General features: G+C 38.1%; 1 protein-coding gene across 6 annotated transcripts in view; it reads right to left on the reverse strand.

Annotated features, from left to right (window-relative positions):
- KIAA1549L (KIAA1549 like) overlaps nt 1–17,252 on the reverse strand; it is a 131,877-nt gene that overhangs the window by 56,182 nt on the left and 58,443 nt on the right. For 5 of the 6 annotated variants that reach the window (XR_011141400.1, XR_011141401.1, XR_011141402.1 and 2 more), the window contains exons 2-9: nt 16,596–16,928; nt 13,113–13,724; nt 11,575–11,687; nt 10,147–10,366; nt 8,843–8,976; nt 6,694–6,856; nt 2,986–3,045; nt 1,224–1,375 (exon numbers count right to left, since the gene is read on the reverse strand). Coding sequence is in view for 3 of the 6 variants with exons in the window: in XM_068945207.1 (XP_068801308.1) it covers nt 1,224–1,375; nt 2,986–3,045; nt 6,694–6,856; nt 8,843–8,976; nt 10,147–10,366; nt 11,575–11,687; nt 13,113–13,724; nt 16,596–16,928 (1,787 nt within the window). In the remaining 3 variants the exon portion in view is untranslated. The remainder of the gene's footprint in view (nt 1–1,223; nt 1,376–2,985; nt 3,046–6,693; nt 6,857–8,842; nt 8,977–10,146; nt 10,367–11,574; nt 11,688–13,112; nt 13,725–16,595; nt 16,929–17,252) is intronic. The other variant, XM_068945209.1, reaches the window with a different exon arrangement.

Below are 17,252 nucleotides of genomic sequence, written 5' to 3' on the forward strand. Positions count from 1 at the left end.
AGATTAGCAAGCACTGACTGCCTTCATAAAAATCTTAAAACATAATCCCAATGTAAAATCCTATACTAGGAAAAGCATGCAGTACAAAGGAGGAAAGCATGATATGCTTGGACAACACAGTTCTCTGTAAAGGGAGGATTTTTAAAATCTGTCCTTATGTGGAAAGCTACGCTTTACTGGCACATTGCAATTGAAAAATTCCCCTCACGTTTTCCTTCTATACCCACCACTTGCAATGCTAGACTATTAATAAAAAGATCCATGCTCTTCTGATTTTATTCTGCAGAACACCAGAAGAATTTTTGAATTTTACCTCTAACTTTTCTTGAGGCTGGAGGAAGTGTCAAACACTTCTAATGATGAGAGGGGAAAAAAGGGTTTTGTCATTTTTCTCCACTATGTTATGGACTAAAATATGTCCTCTTTTTGTGGCAAATTTTACAAAGGTTAATATTTTCTGCAAATAAAATTGTGTACCTTCATTTTTAAATTCTTTCAGCTTCAGAATGCACAGAATTGGGGGCAAACTAGAAGAATAATAATTTGGTTTTATATCTCACAATAAGCAAGTCTTGAAAAACAACATGAAACTGAAGGAAAACAGCAGTAACCTTAAACGCAGTTTTTGAGAACAGACCCAGTTTTAACCCTCACAACCAGAAACAGTTGGCTAAATTAGTGAGAAAAAATTAAGATCCTTTCAAAAGACTTGGAGATGTTGCTAAATAAAAGAAAGAGAAGGCATTTCTGTGGCCATATGATCTGAAGACTAACACTGTATAAAGACTGCTTCATACCGTATTTCAACAAAAAGCATAAAAAGAGTTCTAGCTTTTATTGAGTCACCTCTACAGCAGAAGAGTTAAGAATTTTTTTCTTCCATTTTTAAGAACAAAAACTGGAACTCTTAATTATGCTGAATATGAGACTGTTTACACTAAAGTACTCCGTATCAATCTTCATAGCAAGCCAAAAGAAAATACTTATTAACACTGATTAGCCAATGACAACTTCCAAAAGATGAGAGGCATAAAAACATGGCTAACTTTAGGAAAAAACTCATTAGTAATGACACGTATATTGCACTCACTGCTGTGGTATTCATGAAAAAGGACAGGAAATCTCAACCCAGTTAAACATTTTCACACAAATTCAGGTAGTATGTATGCAAACAAAGCCTTTTTCAAAATGTATCTAGATGCAATTTATGTCCTAATGACCACCTGCACAGTGTAGCTGCCCACAGTAGTGGCACGTTTAAATCGTCTTCCTTGTTGATGGGACATCATAAATAGTGGGGCCAAACGCTGCTCCATTAATCTTGCAAAGCTCTGATTGTTCAGTCCCAGTAACGTCATATCTACCCCTTGTATAACTGTGAAAATGGAGAAAACAACATATCAGCACATCTTACATGGATGGATTAAACAACACATGATTTTCAGGGGTATTTGTGACAATAAGGTACTAGCTAGCTTAGAAGTTAAATAACTGGACACTGTTTCACATCCTCAGTAATTCCCTATGGAAGTATAATGTGCTTGTGGGTCAATCACTGCACTGTTCTCTCAGATAATCTATGAATGATGTTTCTACATCCAAAGAATAAAAAGCTCCGATATTCTTGGTCCTCTAGTTTACCAAAATGGCTTTGAGAAGCCCCTAATCTATGATCTTCAACGTAAAATAAAAGTAAGCCCTCAAGTGAAAACTTATTTGAGAGCTGTCTGTTTTTATGTTAATCACAGGAATAGTTAGATGCCTCTGTTAAGTAAAAGTTTTTCATTCAGCAGATTGGAAATCTGAAGTTAGAATTTTGTAGAGATCAGTTTGAAATAAAATATTTTATGTCCGAGAGCACTGAACACTGCTAAAATTATTTCTGAAGAGACATTTCCTAAGTGTGAATGAATGGAAAAATCAAAGATATTGAATTTAAATAAAGTACAAATAAGTGAAATAGCATGCCAATTTAACTCATACAAATGTATGATTTTTTTTGGTATTACTTAAAAATTCTTTTGAGACCATACTGATTTTTTTTTGAAAACAGTGTCCATTGTAACATCAACAATATTCCATTACAGTGCATGTACACAGGCAAGAAATGGAATATCAGGTTGGTGGGATGCAAATGGGAAGGAATCTTATCATTTCCTTCAGAGGATGATAATCTCCATATAAATTTATTTTTAATCTCAAAAATATAAATAGATACAACAGGTACCAAATCACACCGGATACTGCAAACAAACTAAGAAATTTGATCCATTTCAGGCTCCATTTCACGTCAGGCTCCTTTTCTTTTGCTCTCCTCGGCATTAAACAATTCCAACTGTAGACACATTAATTAGAGAGACTTTGATATCTACAGACTCAAAGATGGGGAAAAGGGTCTCATTTTTGCCCATTTATCACTTCTAAAGTCAAAATAATTGTGAATGGGAATGTGATACCAGCAAAATGATTTTGCCAAAACAAGTATTCTGAAATCTAATAGCATTTGCTACATCTTCTTTTCCATAAACAGAAAGTCATGTGCTTAATACTTCAGGTGAAAGATGCAGAAATTCCTAAATCCAGACACAGCCAGAGAATCACAACAAACTTTACTGGGTTCAACAGATGACCTGTCTTCCTGGGTCATACCTACAATCCTCTTTTGGTTTCAGATTTAAATCCAAGTCCTAGAAAAAGCTGGACCCATTTGTGTTTTAAAACTCTGAAAGGACAATGCTGCTAAGTGTTTAAGCCCAAAGTGGCATGAGTTCTGAGGTAGAGTGCTGGACACAGGAGACTTCTCTGTTCAGGACAACAAACGTCCAAGAGTAACTTTAAATAATTTGTCCACTTGAATGCAGCAGAAATGTTCAGTGGGTAGCCATTTATTTGTGTGTAAAATTACTGTACAAACTTGTTTATAGAATTGAGCACTAAAAATTATTCTCTCAAGTGCAAGGAAGAGGGACAGAAATTAAAAGGTACCTGTGATCACCCAGTAGTCTCTAGTTGACTCTGAGACATCAAGGTTTGGATACTCCAGAGCTTTAAAATAAAAGTTGAAGTTATTTCATAATATTCCAACATCCTACACATCCAAACTATCTGGTCAACCAAACACTGATAAATAAAATCAAACTATGGCTTTTCTACAAGAACTGTATGGGGCATAGTACATTATTGCTCAGCCCAGGAGGAGATATGGAGGCATAACATGATTTCACGATCACGATTTCTCTCTTGTTCGAGAGGGCAGAAATCAAGTATAAACAGTAGGGAGTGCTGTACAAAACAGAATATGTATCTTTTGTTGCAAAAATATTGGCTAGTACATTGGGACAAATTCAAGGACTGCCCATGGCTAAAGGTCGTATGTAATATGCCTGTATATATGCTTTATATATGTCTGCTGTTTTCCCTCTTTGAGTAAACCTTTATAGAAAACATGATGACACTTTATGATGATTCTATGATTTAATCCTTAGTTAAGCCAGGCCATAATTTGATCCTAAGGTAATATTAAAATAAACAAGGATCAAATTCCACCAAATACAGAGGGCATTTCCATATTCTAGTTTCCATCACCCCGATCTACCAGAAAGCATCATATTAGGCTTCTAACCAAGAACGTTTCACATCCATCTCAGAGCGCTGGGCAACAGAGGGGATAGCAACACCTTCCACTGGCTTCTGAGAAAACTAACATAGAAATGCACGTACAATAATGTCTTGTTTATCATATAATCCCAATAGAACCAGTTATTTCAACAGGACAGTTTTTGAGAGCACACTGCTGTACAGTCTGAGCAAGTCTGGCTGAATCAGGTTTTAAGCAAGCAATCTGAAGAATTCAAGTGAATTCAGAATCCACCCAGTTTTGTGTGTCTGAGTGTGTTTACATATGCACAAACACATATGTATACATACATACACACATATGTAGACACACACACAAATATATAAAAAATACATGCATATATACATATATATAGTGCATGTATTTTTTTTGGAAATAGACTTATTATATGAATTATAAGTGAGATTAACAAAACTGTGAAAATTGCTTTAAAGTGTAGTACATATATATTGAAAGCATGACACTGCTGCACCATTTAAGGTATTAGTACCATCTGTGCTGACATCTGTGAGAAACTTGTGTTTACTATTTTGATGCTTTTTGTTAACTTTTTCATCTCAGAAGTGCATTAGGTTGTAAAATTCAATATGGTGTTAATTCATTATACAGATCAGCACTTTCTTCAATAAATTTATGCAACATGGAAAACATTACTTGCAACTTAATCAGAAAATATCCATGCTTTTCATGCTGATGCACTGATATTTAGTCACCTTATGTTTTTAAAATTCCAAAATGATCTGAAATACTAAACAATGTAAAGCATCAGATTATGCAGAGTAAATGCTTTTGAGAAGGAATTTCATTGTATGTTCTTAGCTGTGCGTTTCTACGATAGACTGTGAAGGCTCTGAAGGAGCTGCAAGAGTAATAACGTATTCTGAAAATGACATAAATATTTGCTTGATAAACTAAAACCACTGCACTGCCACATGAATAAACACTACTTTTCTAAGTAAACATTTTCACAACACAAACTACCAGTCTGATGCCATAAATACTACGCGCACATTAAGTTTGCTGTATACCTGCTGTGCTGGGAATACAGTCAAGAACTGCAACATGAAATATAAGCCATTACTTGTTAAAGGAGCACTAGCTAAAGACTCTATTGGGCCAATTAATCATGTGCTGGAATCAGCAGAGAACTACAATACCACATGAGAGATTGCCTATGTGACAGACGACTTCCCAAACTCCTAACAAGTACATTCCTGTTACTGCCTTTGTGAAAAGCACCATAAGCCTTTTCTGTTGGAACAGGCCCCACTTCAGAGGCCAAAATATTGAATAGAGCAGAGCCATCATCAGAACACCCCCGAGCTTTCTGCTTGCACTCCTGGATACCCTGTGAAGACAAGTCTCATACACAAGGCAGTCTTCTGACAGGCTCATGGGTCAGTCAGAAAAAGAGAGTCGCATAATGAATGGTCTATAATCCCTTCTAAATCCTTGCATTAAACAGTTGTCAAGAACCTTCCTCCACCTTCCTTTGCCTGTAGAAAGAACTGATAAAAATGCAAGTTAATCCAAAAGACGCCTGTTTTATACTTTGATGGAAAATCTGATTCAACAGTGCACTAGTGCAGTGTAATAACTCATCACTTGACAGTTTTACCCACAGTCATTTCGTTACAAATATCTGTTTTGGATAGGCAACATCTCAGGAATAATATATGCTTCTACTTTCACAAGGACTTGCATAATCACCACAGTTCACTGTGATACCTGACCTACTCACACTGCAAAGCGATCACTTACCTAATAGAGTATTCATAGTACAACTAATTGATCAAAAATTGCACAAGATAATTATTCTGCTGTTAGCCTGTTTGTAAGACAGGCTAGCCAACAAGGTAACTTGTATTTTCCCTCGTACCCACTCTTCAACAGTCTGATTCTACTTTTTCTTAGAAACAGAAAATAAACAAGCACTTCAATGATTTTACTTAGAGGTACAAACACACTTACTCTAGTATTCTGATAATAAAGGCATGCTTGCCTCTACACTCGTACACTTAATTACTTCAGTACTTCTGAAATTAAAAATTACTTTGTCATTGTTTCAGCCTTATCAGTGAGTTTGAAGGCTGCTAGAAGCTTAACTAGATGTATTTGAGCACAGTATTTTAAATTTAACAAGTATCTCATGCAGATTTACACACAGTAAGTTCAGCTGAAACCTGTCCTTACTTAACTGAAGTCCATTATCAGGCACTTACATATCCATTCTGTCTTTTTGTCTCCTTCCACTTTCAGTGAACACTGATCTTTTCCACAGAATGGATAACTTGTCCCTATAGTGAGCTTAATTTCACATGCTGAATTTAACAAGCAGATTAAACAGAAATCCTCATAATCAAATGTCCTGTCTCTACTCGTTTTAGAGAAACTAGCATACAAAGAGAGTCAAAGAGCATACATGCCATAAAGACTGCCCAGTTGCACAACCTTCTCTAGCTCTCAGCGCCTCTGACTCTTCATAACAACTGAAATGCAAGTGAATTACTGACACTTGTGCTTAGACTACATTTTAAACTAGGTATGAAGTTCAGCAAACTGTTCATTGTCAACTTTTTAAAAGGAGATATGTAAGCAGAGCTCACCTACTATCCAAGTATGTTGGCATTCAAAGCATACTACCAAGTCCTCCTACTGAAAGAAGTATTGGAGTCTAATTCTTTCACTGTAGTTAAAGGCTATGCTGAAGATGAACTTTATGCGATGCAGTACGTTTCTCTGAAATGGAGAACTGGGGAGGTTCTGTGTTTTGTTTTAAATAAAACTACAATTTTAATTTGTTTGGAACCTGGCACAGTTGTTTATTTATTGAGAGCACATATGTGCTGTTTCTTAATTATCTGCCAGTTTCTAGAGGCTGAAGCAGACATTGAATGAAGAAAAGTTTGGGTTGTTTATTTTTTTTGAACAAAGACAGTAAAGTCAGCAAAAAAGTACAATCTGTGACCCTCATGAAAAAGCTTATGGTGCTTGCAAATCAAACACATAGGGCTGGCTCATCTTTAAGAGCACTGTGTCGAGAAGTGCATACTTACATTCAGCAATGGTGAGAGGTGGGTAGGTTAGATAGAATCCTACCAGTTCAGCCGATAACTGATTAAGAAGGTTGCTGGAAATGGTGCCATTCAGCGTTGTGCTTTGATTGCTGACCACATAAAACAGAGTGACAGCTTGGGAGACATTGGAGGCATTCAAAATCTGAAAAAGAAGTAAGAAAAAAAAAAAAAAAAAAAGAGTAGCTGTGTTTCAGCTCAGATTAAAAAAATGCAAACAACAAATCCAGGAAATCTGAACTAGAATACTTTACCAGATACAGCTCACTCAACACTCATGTGTAAAACAGTCTATGATACTTTTAACTCCTTGCTTAGCATATGAGGAGTTATTGGAGAACTACTGCAGGCAAAAAAAGTGCAGTCTGAGTGAAGAAGTTTTTTTCCCCGTCTCTTGAACAGGAACTATAAGATCAGAGTGAAAGGATGACTATCTGAAAAAAATGTGCAACATGTATGACGCAGATGAGTAAGGCCTGTATGTCTCTCGCTTTCTTTGCTCGCGTCCCAGTGCGGTTATCTAGATTTTCTCTTTTTCCATAAGAAGTAAAGGCATCTGCTCTTTCTTTCCTAACATCATATTGCTACCTGCTCTCCTCCCCACTTTAGCTCTATATCAGTCTCTTCCTAGGTCCAAATCTACGAGCACTGTATTTAATGACTAATTCCATTTAGTGAGTGCTGAATCAGATCCTCAAATATCAGTTTTACTGGGGGAGGCAGGAAGTGGAAAAAGCGGTAGGAATGGGAAAACATGCTTTCTCAGAAAACTCAGACTCTGGGAAAACTTTTTTTTTTTTTTTTAATTGGCACTATAGGTAGGACTGACAGCATTCATCATTCACATATATTATTTAACTACCCCATTTGTATGATTTCAGTCAAAAATATATAATACGACACAAAAAAACTTTAGAACTACAGCTCTGGGTCAGATCAAAAGTCTGTCTAGCAGATATCCCCTTATAAACGGCCAGGAGCAGATGCTTGGAGAAGGAGCACAGGAACACGGCAAGAGAAGAGGACGATTTTCCACAGTGTAAGCTCCTAGCTTACAGCTGAGGAACATTCTGAGCCATAAATCATATGCTTGTGTTTAAAAAGTATTGATGGATTTTTATCCTATCTGTTTGGCCAATTGTTTTTTGTAATTGTTATACTTTCTCTTCAATTACATCTAAGCATATTCAAGATGTTATTATCCATTGCACATTTCATGCCTTTTATCCATCTTGCTGCCCTTCTCCATACCTCCTCTAGTTCTGCCACATCTTTTCTGCATAGGCTCCACCTGCTCCAAAACTTTTCCGCAGCTCAGACTATATCTAACACCCTTGCACTGTTTTCTGTTGCACTGGCTTAGTCCTTTGCGTGACATTGGGATCATTTCAGAATATGTTATCATGAAGGCTCTTTACCCTCTTACCTTCTAGCTTATCTTTTGCCTCCAGGACCTACCTCCCACATAGCTATTGCCTTCTTCTAGGGCTCTAAGAAATTGTCTAGATGCTCACAGGATCGTAAGCCCATACAGAGCTTTATCAGAAGGCAAATACATATCATTCACCCACAGGAGACTTTTTTTTGTTCCTGAAGTATGGCACAGAGTATAAGAGGGCTGGCCCACCACATATATAAAGTTTTGCAAAAATCAAGTCCTCGGTACTAAGTTTGAATTTGCAAGTATGGAACTGGACTGCACAAAAAAAGAAACATATTCCATTAGTATAGATCTTGAAAACAGTTATGCATATCATTACCTTCATAGCTGAATAGTCTTACTAAAAGCAACTGATTTATCAAAATAACACTTGAGTAAAAATATACATTTGGAGGAATATCTTTTACTTCATTTTCATTTAAATTACACTCAAATAATATAAATATATTTCTCAAAAGGATAACATTGTGCAGACAGTAAAATTCATATTCAAGAAAATAACAATTTTCTATCCTATAAATGCATGATTTATAGTTTTATATATTGCAGGAAATCTTATTTCAGATGACAATATAAACTTGTTTCCATAGTGGCTATCAAACATATTACGTTGAAACACAAGCATACACACAGCAAAGAATAACCCAGAGCATTTGACAACAAGCACTGGCAAAGCAGACAGCATTATACCTGAACTGTTAAGTTGTTGCTAGTATTTAAGACCTTTCGTTCAGCATCCTGAAAGGCCCTCTGTAATCGTTGCTCCATGGTCTGAACAAATTTGCACGACTGTATATTGTCTGTTTGACCCACAAACTGCAGCTCTAGAAAAGGAAGAATGTATTTGTGTGTCGCGACAAAATATTCTTAGCCACATAACTCCCATATAGTGTCTGACAGCAAAATGATCAACTTATAAATTAAGCAGGTGAAAATAACGCCACATAAGATTACATTTAAGCACTGTTGTAAACTACCCTTAATTAAGATAAAATACAAGGATTGGATTACGTTATTAGACCTGATACAAACAAATGGAGATTGCTCCTATGGTGATATATAAGACAGTTAAGACCAGTTCATTGTACATATTCTTACTCAAAGCCAGGCAGTAAGTGAAAGCCATTCTAAAACAGTAGTTATACTCTTAAATCTTGCAAGTCATTAGCCCTTACAAGACACAATCAGTCATAATACTGATTCTCATTCTATTGTGATAGAAAAAATATGCCTAACTGGGTAATTGCAATATGTCTGTGTACATAAATATATGAGCACACACATAAGAAATCTCTTTACAATTGAGTATGTTGTTTTAGAGGGCTGAGACGGTCATTTTGAACTGTAACACTCCTCCTACCCTATCAAAGACCAATTTTAGGACTGAAGCTCTCCTTTTTTTCCATATTCAGGGAAAGCTTCCCATACAGCACCCAACTCTGCCTTCTTGTAGCTTATTTTCCTCTACTGCCCTGCAGCTGCTCTACACTGATATTCACTATAGTGGTACAGAGGGATTAAACAATGATCCAGATTTAGACGGTTAAAACCCAAGTCAAATCAAACGGGTCTAGCCAGACCAATATATTTTTATCACATAGTCATGCTTCTCATCTGATCCTCTTCAGAAGAGACGCGCAGGTTACTACATAACCTGTAGAGCAAAGTTCATTTTTAACCAAAGGCCACATCGTTAAGTTTAAAAATTTAGTTACACATATTGGCTTCACCCATCCTTAATGTAATGGCATTTCGTTTCATGATAGTGTCAACAGAGGCGAAGTGTGCACTTGTACACAGGCAATCCCACTTATACTGGGATCATGCATACAAAACTGTGGCAAACTACGTCCTGCTGCTTATTACTGCTCTGTTACACCAGAGAGCCAGAGGGCGGGGAAACACAGCAAAGAGGAGGAGTCTCATTACATTTATGGCCTGATCTGTTGACAAAATATGCAACTGTTCTCACAAGCAGGCAGGCTACTGCTTACCTGTTTTCAGCTGGAAGTGGTATGCAGGTAGGGGATTCCATGGCACAGCCAGGACAGCAACAGACTGAAGATTTGGTACATGCTGCTTTATGTCTGCTGTGGCATTGCTAATACCATAAGCAATAAGCCTTCCAATTACCACAGCTGGTATAAAAACTAGCCTCTCCTGTGTAACATAGTAACCAACTGTTACGTTATTTGATTGTTCCAGGATTTCAACCTAAAACACACAGGGGAAAAAATTATTTAGTTTGCAATTTAACTATTATTCAACTAGAGTTCTCATTCTCCATATGGATCCCTTGCAGGACTTTTTGGTGTAATCTCCTGTAAACCTAATAGGATCAGCAAATATCATATCAGATACCGTATTAGCAAAACTGCTTTGGGACTTTTAGTCTTAGCTCATATAACATGCGCTCCCATTTAAAGCACTGTAGTATTGTTACCACAGCTCACTTGACTAATTTAGGCTGCAGCTTCGTTCACATATAGGGACATTTTACTTTTGAACCTAAAAACATAGAGAATCCAGAGAACATCTATCCCTTATTTGATACCTGAAGAAGTTCACTGAATTTGTGCCCGTGTCTGTCTTTGAAGGTTTGACGTTCTATTTTTCAAACGGCAAATTTTTCCAATATTTGATTCTTCAATCTCAAAAGACCGTTCCATCCTATTTATCCTATATTCTAATAGCTAAGCTACCACCTATATGACAGACCACAAGAACAAACACACTGCGAGCCAAAACAAAGCATTCATTTTTACCTCAAAAAAAATACAGTTTCTAAGAAATTTAAGCCTTGAAACTTGTCCTCCACACTAAGTTTGAGCTGGGTTCCTCTGTAGGAAAAGGCAATCTCTCTCAGGTTTACAACATGGCAGGAGAATAAACCTCACAATTTTTATTGCAGCTTCTGAGACTCTCAGGAACCTACAATTCCTGAACTGGCTAACATCATCGGAAACTGCAGCCATAGAATACCGGGACAAAAGTGAATCTCAGGCCGGGGCGAGCTCAGAGACCCATCGGTCATCACTGGAATACGTAACACTAGCTAGTCAGCCACAGTCCTTTTAGTATCTACCTCTCCCCAAGGATACCTGCCACTTGGCTTTGACAAAGCCAAATCACTCAGTTTCATAAGGCCTACAAGCAACATGTATTTTCATTTGTTTATGTTTTGGGACAGTAAGATAGAATTAGGTGTAAATGCAGATAGGAGGCATACTGAAACCAGGTGCTACTCGGTAAAAAAAGGAAGGACAGCCCACACAGAAATAAGTGTTTCCATGCCTACAGCTCACAATAATGTTGCTGCCACCCACACAAAGGCCACCGATTCTTAATGTAATAATTTATTATTTTCTCTTGGTGCGAGAGCTGTTTCAGTGTGATCAGGCAGGTAAACCAAGCATGCTTACCTGAGCACTAACGTTTTGGTTGAAAGCTTGTCTCAACACTTGGTTCAGTCCTTTTGTCACACTCTCCTTGAAAGAATTGCTGATCAGTAGCCTTCTTGTGTTCAGAAGCAGAACTAGGTAACAACAAAAAGTTACATGATAGTTTGAAACCGTAACATACTATTTGCCTTTTTCTATCATTTTATTTTGATTAGGCTAGTTCAGCAGACATCACAGAAGCAGCCAGGATTTGCAGCAGCTACAATGCAAGTAAAAACTACAGGGGCTAAGCCGTGGCCCAGAACTCACTACTCTTCTGATGACAATAACCCTTTGTTTCCAGAGTGAGGTCTAACAATTGCAGTTTCTTTTGTAATAAGAGTAAGTTCGTGCCATGCTGCTTTTCCGAGTGAGGTACAATGTCATTTGATTGCCTGCAGATACACTAGTGCAGCATTCCCAGGTGATTGATTGAGCTGGTGCACACAGGCAGGCCTACAAAAAGAAAAAGTACTTCAGACGTTCACAACCAGAGTTAAAGAAACAAGGAAATGTGTTATTCCACCTCTACAATTATTTTCAATTTGGAAGTGTCCGTATACTTTGTTTCTTAACTTTACTGTTCTAGGAAAAAACTAGAGAGTTATCACTAGCTTTTTCTTTTTCTCACATAATTTGCAGAATGAGTTTTGTATCCGCACTGAAGTACTTTCAACCATATACTACGTACAAGCTAGGTGCTTGGCTTTTACCCCAGGCTTTTACCTTTAGAAATAGTTGTTGCGCTCACTATGCTCCTGCTGAAGATGTTTACTAGCCACTAAAAACACGTTACATCCAAAAACTGCTTATTTCATTGTCCCCAGTCACAAACCCTTTAATTTAGCTTTTCTCTTTGCCAAAAGCTCCAAGATACATGCATCTTCTGGTGCTGCACTGTTCTACCATAAGGACTCCTTAGACATTAGGGGTAAGGAAATCTCTCGAGATCCCTCTAGTTTAGAGTTCATAAAGTTAAGGAAAAGCTGTCTGTGAAAGACCACAGTTATGAGCCACATCTAGTAGTATCGTTCAGCTAGAAAGATCAAAATCTGCCCATTTTGAAACGCACAATTTTAAATACTAAATATTATTTTAAATGAACCTTTAATCATAGAATTTGATGTGCATATGTAAGCAGTTCAAAGATCTGAGGTAGGTTGCCATACCGCCTACCTCAGTGACACAGACTTATTACTGCATCGTATTCCGTGTTGTTTTACCTCTGCGTCAGTGGTTCTGTTAAATTCCTATAGCGATTATCTGCGCTTCAGAGCATGCAATTTCATTATGTTATTTGGCATGTTCACTGTAAAATCTAAACTACAAGTAAAGCTAATGCAGCACCCCTATATCACAAACCTTGCCTTTATCTATATGGTTCATTAGTGCCATAGCTTACCCCTAGATTAATCACCAATGCCCTTACGTTATTTGACACCAGTATGTTTCCAACACCTCAATAGTTGCCCCTCATACAGAAGCAAGGTCCATTCAGGACCTTCAGTAAGCGGCCATACCTGTTTTAAGCATCTGGTTCCTGGAGAGGTGGCATTCCAGAGGAGGAGCTGCTGTCACACCCGCCAAAGGTGCTGCTGCTGTTTCAGGAAGAGCAGAAGTGCTTTCCACTGGAGTAGGGGGAAGCCTAGTTGTTTTCGCTGATGCTGTAATAGATGTCAAAGCTGCTGTAATTGTCAGCGGATACGGGGTTGACGTTTTGGTGATTTCTGAGCTTGGGAATTTCTGGGTGTCAGTTACTGCTGTTTTTATCTGCCTCTGTGCGTGTACTGTGGATGCAAGTGTGGAAGTTGTGACCGTGCTACTTTTAGGCGTTATAAGTACAGCTGTCATCTCCACGGGTGATGCAGTTGTGTTTCTTGTTGCAAAAGGAAAATCTGTATGTGTTCCTACTGAGCTTAGAATTGATGCCAATTTTGCAGTAGTGTTATTTTTTGTTAGCGTCAGTACTGGTGTGCTTAAAGCCATCACAGATGGCAAAGCTGTGTTTTCAGTGCCTAGAGAAAAGAAGGGAGAAGCTGGCACTGGTGAAGTTGGAGATGATTTTCTTGTTATTTGTTTTGCTTCTGAAGTTCCTACTGTAGGTATTGCACCAGAAGACACTCCAGATAACACTGTAATGACAGAATGGGTAAAGTTGGTTGTTGACAAAGAAGTAGAAGTTAGATGTGTTGGTGATGCATGGACAGAAGTTATGATGACTGACTGCAGAGCACTGGTGGTGGGCGTTTGTAATGGGATGGCCCTCGTAGCTTTGTTAGATATATTAATGGGAACTACACTATGCCTTGTAACATTTGTGTGCCATTTCTGCGTACTAAGTGGAGCTGGATTTTTAGCAAGTGTAATCAAATAACCAGATGACTCTAAATAGTTGTCTGCAAATTTTGGCAAATTTCCAGAACTGATATCTTCTTCTGTAAAAGAACTAGGTGTGCGAGCTGAGCTAGAATACCTAGTCACTGGAAAGGGGGACTTGGTTTGCAGTAAGCTCTTGTCTGAACTGACTTCAGAGTTGGCTGAAAGAGTCAGGTTGTCAGTGAATTCAAAAGCCAGGGTTGGTGTTGTGTTTAAGGTTTTTGTTAGTAAAGTGACTTTTCCAGCATTACTTGTTTGTGATTCCAGAGTGCTAGGAGAAACAGCTGTATCATTAACAGGAGGCACATGAGGATGGAGTTGTGCTTTAAACCCCATTTTGACATTTATGTTCCCATCAGTGAAGAAATTAGTAAAGTTTTCAGTTGTATTTCCATGATTTCTTTGTAGGGCAGCAGGTAACACCATAGTAGTAGCAAGAGATGAATACTGAACAGGAGATGTTTTCAATGTAAATGCACGTATACCAAATTCTGAGAAGCTATTAGACTTTGTTCCAGTTAAAGCCGAATTTGAACCATTTTGACCAGACAGTACAGACAGATAGTTTGTTGAAGTAGCAGAGAAAAGTGATTGCTTATTTAAAATTGTTTTCTTTTGCAGATCTGAAACTTTTAAATATGATGTAGGGTACTCAGTTTCTAATGGAAGTTCCTCCAAGTACTTCTCTCTTACTAGCATTTTGTCTGAAGTTTTTACTGAAGAAAGACTAACATTACCTGAAGAGAGTAACTCTGTATTGGTCCATATAGAAGCTGAAGCTGTGATTTCAGGAGAGTATCTAGGTTCTAAATTGCTTTCAGAGACAGCACGTGAAATACGAGAAAAATGCGAGAGGTGGCTGTCTTTCATTTTTGTCCTGGAAACAGATAATGGCAATGTACGCCATTCTGAAGGCACAACAGAGGTTAACTGCTTTGTATCAATTGAACGTGAAGTATGACCGGAGGTATAATTAGACTGATCTAAAGCTGACAGAGGTGAATGTTCTGTAAGTGGAGTTAAAACAGCAGGTACTCTCATATTGCTTTCTTCATTTTCAGTTATGCCTGAACTTCCTGCGCTAGCAGATGGAAGATGTGCAGTCACAGAGATATTAGTAGCAGAGGTATTTGTGATAGCAAGTTCAGATTTTGAAAGGCCTGCAGTGGAAGTAATTAACAACACTGGAGCTAGATCAGGGCTAGTCATTTCTGCTTCCAAAACGCTGCCTATTATCATTGATCCTCTTGCGAGTTTACTGGCCTGGACAGCTGGAGAAACTTTGGAAAGAGATCCATAAGGCAGAACGCTATTAGCATTAACGATGGTGGACGTTTTTGCTGTCATCCTTCTCGTGAAAGACGGTCGAGCTGTTCTAGTCATGGGAGAGCCACCAGAAGTCACGAGAGTATGTCCAGAAGCAGCTGGCAATCGCATGCTATTTGCTTCATAAGCTCCATCAGTCAGGTCTTTTGCAAAAGTCTGATTCATAGTTAACACTGAGTGATGCAAGGAAACAGTTACCAAAGGGATTGGCAAAGTATCCTCATAGACTGCTGTTGCACTTGTATCGTTCATGTGTGATGTCGTAGCAAAAGTCCGAATCGTCTCAGTTTGCAAGGCAGATACAGTGCTTGTTGAAGAGGAGCGTGTTGTGTTTCTCAGAAGTGAAACAGATTTTCTTCTAAGTGCTAGTATTCGCAGTACTGCACTGTCAGTATTACTTGCATCTGGAATAAACGATTCTGGCAACAAGAGGGAAGGCCTGTTCTCTCTTGAGCTGGAGTCCGTAACTGGGCTCTCAGAAGCTGATGATAAGAATGCTGCTCTAACAGAGCTTGTAGTGCAATTAGTCAGTGCTGTGGAAAGCTGAGGATGACTCATTTTGGATATTTTATGTGCAGGACTCCCGTGATGAAAGAATGATGTAGCAATTTCCGCTTTATTCTGAAAAATTGGTGATGACTGAGAAGGAGGTGTATCATTTGTTCCGTCAGTCAACAGCACCTTAAATGGTTGATTATTGGGTTTTCCTCCAGTAGGAGACATGTTATACACACTTTCATTAGGAAACCATGATGCACTTCTGGAAGTTACTGGGGTAGAAGACTGATACAATATTATTGACATAGGAGTATCCGAGTACACAGATAAAGAGGTCCTTTCTGAAGGAGACTCTTTTTCCATTACTTTAGTGAAATGCATTGTTGTTGATCCAAGGAGATCAAAAGACATGGTACCCATAAAAAAACTGGGGCCCTTTCTAGATAACGTGTGATTCATCATACTGGAATTTACTACAGTGACAACGCTCAGAGGACTATTTCTGCTTTCACTAACCTGAATGTTGGTTGAATCTGTGTTGAAGGAACTTTCAGGATCTGCAGACAAAGGCACTTTGATGGGCAGTACAGTTGATTTAGGAAAGTTAATGGTATGAGGTGACTGGATTATCAATGAAGAGAATGATGGTGATGGAACAGATGCAAGAATGTCTGATTCTGACATGCTTTCTTTTGAAATGGAAGGTGTTTCTAATGGTATTAGCTGAAGTGGCACAGCTGTACTTGAACGTGTCATTGATGGTGTAGTGGACAATGTGGCAAACATACTGAGTCGAGGCAAACCTGATACAGCAGCCAGTTCATCTGCATCTTGAGATGATGACCTCAGAGGTGATTCAGCTGAAACTTCAGCAGGTTCCTGGGATGCACTATTTCCACTGCCTTGATAAAGACTGGGTGAAAGATTAGTTTGATCCATAGTTCTGGTACGCGTGCCAGTCAATGTTGTTCTTATCATCTGAAGCAAGTTTGCATTCTCTAAAGTCTGTCCCACAGAAATGTCAACTACTGAGGAAGTCTTAGATTCGGCAGAAGGCCGTGTTGGTGACAGTATAGATCTCCAATTAGGAAAAGATTCCGTAGAAGGAGCAACATTGATATGCTGTTGCTTGATACCTGTAAAAAAAATAAATAAATAAATAAATAAGAAAGTAAAATGAGTACTCTCTTCCCCAAAAGGAAGAGGAGAGATCTTGTTGCAATAAATCACAGCATTAAATGCATTTATCTTTAGTAAAATTTGTGACTTTTTTTGCATTCAAACGACATAAGCATTCAGAGAAAGTTTAAAAAAAAAAAGTAAAGAGTACAATGTGACAGATTATAAAGCTCTCAAGTTGTTTCATCTGACAGAAGAACATAAGACAAGCTTTATAGACAATGCTATTTTTTACTAGAATGGCTTAACATACTAAAAGATACCTTGTTAAGCCTGGGACA

The sequence above is a fragment of the Struthio camelus genome, chromosome 5 (assembly GCF_040807025.1).
Source record: "Struthio camelus isolate bStrCam1 chromosome 5, bStrCam1.hap1, whole genome shotgun sequence".
Taxonomy (NCBI): Eukaryota; Metazoa; Chordata; class Aves; order Struthioniformes; family Struthionidae; genus Struthio; species Struthio camelus.